We start from the raw sequence: 4,777 nt of genomic DNA, 5'->3' as shown, positions 1-4,777 counted from the left end.
AGCCTCCACATTCTTAAATTTAGAACCACCACCCTCCACCCCAACCCCCACCCCACTCCTCCCCAACCGCCAAAAAAAAATAAAAAATAAAACCAGATCTAGATAGAGAGAACAAAATTGGAAGTTTGTACTCTTGAGTGGTGGGCTATAGAGAGAGATACCTCATCCTGGGCCTGGGGATAGACAGGCGAAGGCGTTAAAATCTTGGATGTAGGTCTCCATTAATCCTTGATTTTTGTTTTTGGCTGAAATCCATTAGTCCTTCCGTCTGTGTGAAGAGCCAAACACCAAAGCCAAGACAAAATAAGTTAGCACTCATGTAGTGATCTATTCCATACCAAATAAATTAATTAAAGAAAAACGGACTCTGTCAAGTCTTCTCCGCACTCTGCAGGTCTCCAATCATGTATGTACGTACGTATGTGAACGTGAGTAGAGAACTAGAGATGGCCATAGATTGATTGCCCGGCCAGCACTCCTACTTTTTCAATAAAGACGACGACATCCATATATGCAGAATGCATGCACCTTCTGCCTGCACTAACCGCTGGCAATCATATGTATACAGGCTGCAGTGATCATTAATCACGCTTGCTGGATTTCCTTCCTGATGACTTACTTATTATTTCAAATATAATTAACGACTGAGAAATTTAAAAGAAATTAACTTTGATATATATATATATATATATATGAAAAGAAGAGCGAGCAGATTGATCGTGAACACAATTTTAATTACTGGAAAGCAATAACTATTATTCGTTAATAAAATCTTGCAGCTAGATGGATGGATGTATAGATAGATGGATCAATCCCTATATTATAAAACAACACTACATGCACTTTGAATCAACATCATCAATTCGTGCTGGACGCTAATTAACAAGTCTTAGAGAAGACTACATAAGATTTAAAGAGGTAATTACTAATAAGTAATGAGCAAAATATTTATTAAAAATGTGTCTATGTCTGTAGCCGTCTGTATCTGCAGTATAGTTTTGTTTATCATCTATTTGAAATTAAGGACTTGTGGCGTAATCTGTGTTAGCAGCCTCCAGGATCGGATTCCACTCCCAGATCATCTTGTCAGAGAAGGTTGTCGGCAATGAATTGGCGGGCAACGTGCTGTTGAGAGCTGCTGCTAGTGTTTGTGATTGTTGACATGGGGGTGGTAATGGCTGTATGGAGAGGAATTGGTACTGTTGACATGGGGGCAATGGGATGGACAAGAATTGGGACTGCTGTAACTGTTGTTGTAGTTGTTGTTGTTGCTGCTGCTGCTGCTGCTGATGATGTGTGTAACCTCTTTGTTGGTAGCCTACAAGTTTCTCAAGCTCATCATCGACTACTACTGCTGCAGTGGCAGGTGCTGCTGGCACAGAAGAGGAACAGGTGAAGAGGGTGGTGCAGCTTGTTATTGGTACTAGCGAACCTATTTCCTTCTGATGATGATGGCGTAGGAGACCATGATCAGTCGTCACATCTTGATCTTGCGGTGTATTAACTGGTATCAGCAATGAGGCCAATGGGGATATTTCACTAGCGTAATTAGATCTATGGACCGGCTTGTGTTGGCCAAGAGGGGTGCTTGCTGCATCATTGCCGCTGCACCTGCTACTCTCTGTTGCCTCCCTGCTCCTCCGAGGTGAATGTCCTCCTACTCCTCCGAATGCTTGGAAACTCACAGGTGGTGCACCATGGACTGTGCTAGTGCTGCAGCGTTGTTTCTTAGCACCTGACGACGACTGAACCTCTCTGGATGAGGATGGGCTGGATATGGGAGTTGACGTGGTACGCGGGATGATTGGGGATGAGTGGTCATCTACTACTCCAGCTCTCTTATAGACCCGACAAAGCGAAATTTCCACCTGAAACCCCAAAGAATTAACAGAAAGTAAGAATGATTAATTTTTCATGTTATTAATTTAGACTTCAGAATTAGACGGGAAGGAAATATAATAAACAACAAAAAGAAGAAGATAATGAATTGATGATAAGAAATGACCGAAACACAAACTCAACAAGGATGGAAGATGATAAATGTTTTTACAGACAATGAGAAGCGGTGGAAGTTATGAGAAATGTCAGTACTAGTATTACTAAAAGCAAACGGTTCGTCTACTATTATCTGTCTGTCTTTGGGATTCATGGAATTTTCCTATTGATTGATTAACTCTATAAGGGTCAACTTACCCATGAAAAATGTAAAAAGAGAAAGAATGTTGGAACCTATTTGCTTTCGCTTGCATCCATTTTTGCTTCTTATATGGACATTAACGGTGTACAGAAGAAAGATTAGAAGATGATGTTTTTGGGTTTTGTGTGAAGTCAGGTTAATGGGAAGGAAGCAGTTATTAAACAGAAATCACAGAAGTTTCTATTCTTCAGGCTATTCGTTCAAATAATAACTTGCAGCCACATAGGGACTAGATCACTTCATATATATCAAAGATTATAAAAGGGGCACTATCCTGTCTTGTTCTTCACCTTTCTTCTTATTTTACCTTTTTTTTTTTTAATTAAAAATTTTGTCTGAAAAAAAGAAAAGAAAAGAATACAATAACAGACTGAAAACCAGACATTCAACAAAACGAGAGAGTACTATCTTCACCTTCAGCATTTCCATCAGGAGAGAGCACTCACAAGCAAAACAAAAATAAAAAACAACACCTAGAGAAAAGCGTTATCTAGGTCTACAATAGGAATTATCCGCATCTCTTGTTGCATAGACAAAGGCCAGACATTTATAGAGAGAGAATTCCCTATCTCACCTTTCTTCTTTTGCTTCTTCTCTCTTAATAAATAATAAATAATAAATATGAAAGTATGTTGTTAATTCTTCAACCTCCAATTAAACTGATTTGTACAAACAAGTATGTATGTTGTGATAATGAGTGTGAACGTCGTAGCTTCATTAATTCTCTGAAGTGAAGGTACCATCGATATACCTACCTTTTGGTAGCGATGATCAGATGTTTCATGGTGCGGCAAACGATACTCGTTCATGATCCAACTGGTCCTGATTCCTTTTGGAGCCTTCCCTGAGTAGAAGACCAAGGTCTTCTTTAGTCCAATTGAACGAAGCGTCTCGGTCCGGATCATGCGGTCGGCACCAGTAGCTTTCCAGTATCCGGAAGTTGTCACACGGTTTGGTCGGTCACCGTTGCGATACTTGCGGTCTCTAGGCACATAGAAGAACCATTCTTTCTCTCCTATAGCTGCCAAGGCTGATCAGACAAAAGAAACTCATGAGTCGTCTTTATGTAAACATCTATAATATAAGATGTAGCTAGGGTTTGGTAATGATCAGATCAGAAGGATCATGAATTACTGTCGATATAATCATTACTACATATATAGAAGAAATTAGGAAAGAGATAGCTAGGAGCTAATGAGAAGGGAGACGCAGGGTGGATAATTAATAGAAGAGACGATGGATGGATGATCAGTGAGAAAGGATAAGGGGTTTAATTACCAGGAAGCTCCCAAGGGTCATAGCGATAGAGGTCAAGATAGGTTATGAGCTCAACAATGAAGCGCTTTCCCTCGACCTTACGACGGAGGTAGAACTCAACCAGCTCTTCCTCAGTTGGGTGGAAGCGAAAACCGGGCATTACCATGTCATGGTCATGTTCATCCTTGTCGTCGTCTTCTTCACGGGTGCACATGGCTGCTGCAATTGCCATATACTCTAGAAACTATCACACTTCATAGCCTACTTTAGCCCTTCTCTTATATAACTTATTTGCGCGTTTTGAGAGTGGCGCAAGTGGTGGCCAAGATAAGAAAATGTCATACCATCTCCTAAAAGTTTAGTTAATCTCTCTCTCTCTCTCTCTCTCTCTCTAGAGGAAAGAAAGAAAGAAAATTGAAAATAACGAGGTTAGAAGAAGAAGTTAGAGGGGATAAGAGAAAGATCTACATAGCTTAATTTCCGGCCCTACAAGGGAGAGCCTGCATATATAATGTTAAAATTGTGATGGGGACATTCGGGAAGAAGACAGATTGGTCACAGCCCGTTTCGGTGCCTTGGCCCCTGTTTTTTGTTGTGTCATCTTGGACCTCTTCAACTATAACTTTTATTTCTGTGCATCTCTCTCCCCCTTGTCCCCGAGGCTCCTATCGGCACCCACTCCGCAGCAATAACCCCACCGCAAATATCAAATAAGGATTTGACTTTTCATCTATATCCACCGTACATGTAATTAATTTTTCCATCTTCTACCAGAAAAAAAAAAAAAAAAAATCCGTCCATTTTTCAATACAGAATACATACACCCATGCTGCCATGTACAAAGATTAAAAATCCCGAATCCGGATCCAATTGATCCCGGCCTGGAGCTGTCAAATCGATCCCAATATGTCCTAACCTTAATGCCGTACATTTATCGGCCGATCCAATCTCAATTTTTATATATACTGCCGGCACTTCACTTTCTGCCTATATATATAGTTGATTAAAAAAAAAAAATGCACATGCTATACACATTCGTGCATACATTCATACGCTTAATATCTTGAATTAAAATCAATCAAACCACAGAGAGAGAGAGAGAGAGAGAGAGAGAGAGAGAGAGAGAGAGAGAGAGAGATCCTCGTAATCATACGAATGCGACGGGGTTGGAGGTGGTGGGTGTTTATGCAAGTAGTCAAGTGAAGCCCGTGACCACTCTCCCGATGATGACAAGGGGGTAAGGCCTCAAACCTTACCCTAAGCACCGCACAATCTTCTCCAAGCACTTGTTGCATTTATTACAATTACAAGTTGTTGGTGTCT

General features: G+C 40.5%; 1 protein-coding gene across 1 annotated transcript; it reads right to left on the bottom strand.

Moving 5' to 3' along the window:
- Window positions 1-713: 713 nt before the first annotated feature.
- On the bottom strand, window positions 714-3,820 carry LOC122066484 (NAC domain-containing protein 35-like). Its single transcript, XM_042630293.1, has 3 exons — window positions 3,476-3,820; window positions 2,953-3,227; window positions 714-1,868 (listed from the first exon to the last, which is right to left on the bottom strand). The coding sequence occupies exons 1-3, from the start codon at window positions 3,684-3,686 to the stop codon at window positions 1,020-1,022; spliced, it is 1,335 nt and encodes a 444-aa protein (XP_042486227.1). The 5' UTR covers window positions 3,687-3,820; the 3' UTR covers window positions 714-1,019.
- Between the last annotated feature and the right edge of the window lie 957 nt (window positions 3,821-4,777).

The sequence above is a fragment of the Macadamia integrifolia genome, unplaced genomic scaffold, assembly GCF_013358625.1.
Source record: "Macadamia integrifolia cultivar HAES 741 unplaced genomic scaffold, SCU_Mint_v3 scaffold2414, whole genome shotgun sequence".
Lineage (NCBI taxonomy): Eukaryota > Viridiplantae > Streptophyta > Magnoliopsida > Proteales > Proteaceae > Macadamia > Macadamia integrifolia.
This window is presented reverse-complemented; position numbering and strand designations above follow the sequence as displayed.

Coding starts and splice junctions, on each gene's coding strand:
- LOC122066484 (XM_042630293.1), bottom strand. CDS start 3,686: ATGGCAATTGCAGCAGCCATGTGCACCCGTGAAGAAGACGACGACAAG. Junction 3,228..3,475: donor TGACCCTTGGGAGCTTCCTG/GTAATTAAACCC, acceptor TTGTCTGATCAG/CCTTGGCAGCTATAGGAGAG. Junction 1,869..2,952: donor CTGATCATCGCTACCAAAAG/GTAGGTATATCG, acceptor TTGGGGTTTCAG/GTGGAAATTTCGCTTTGTCG.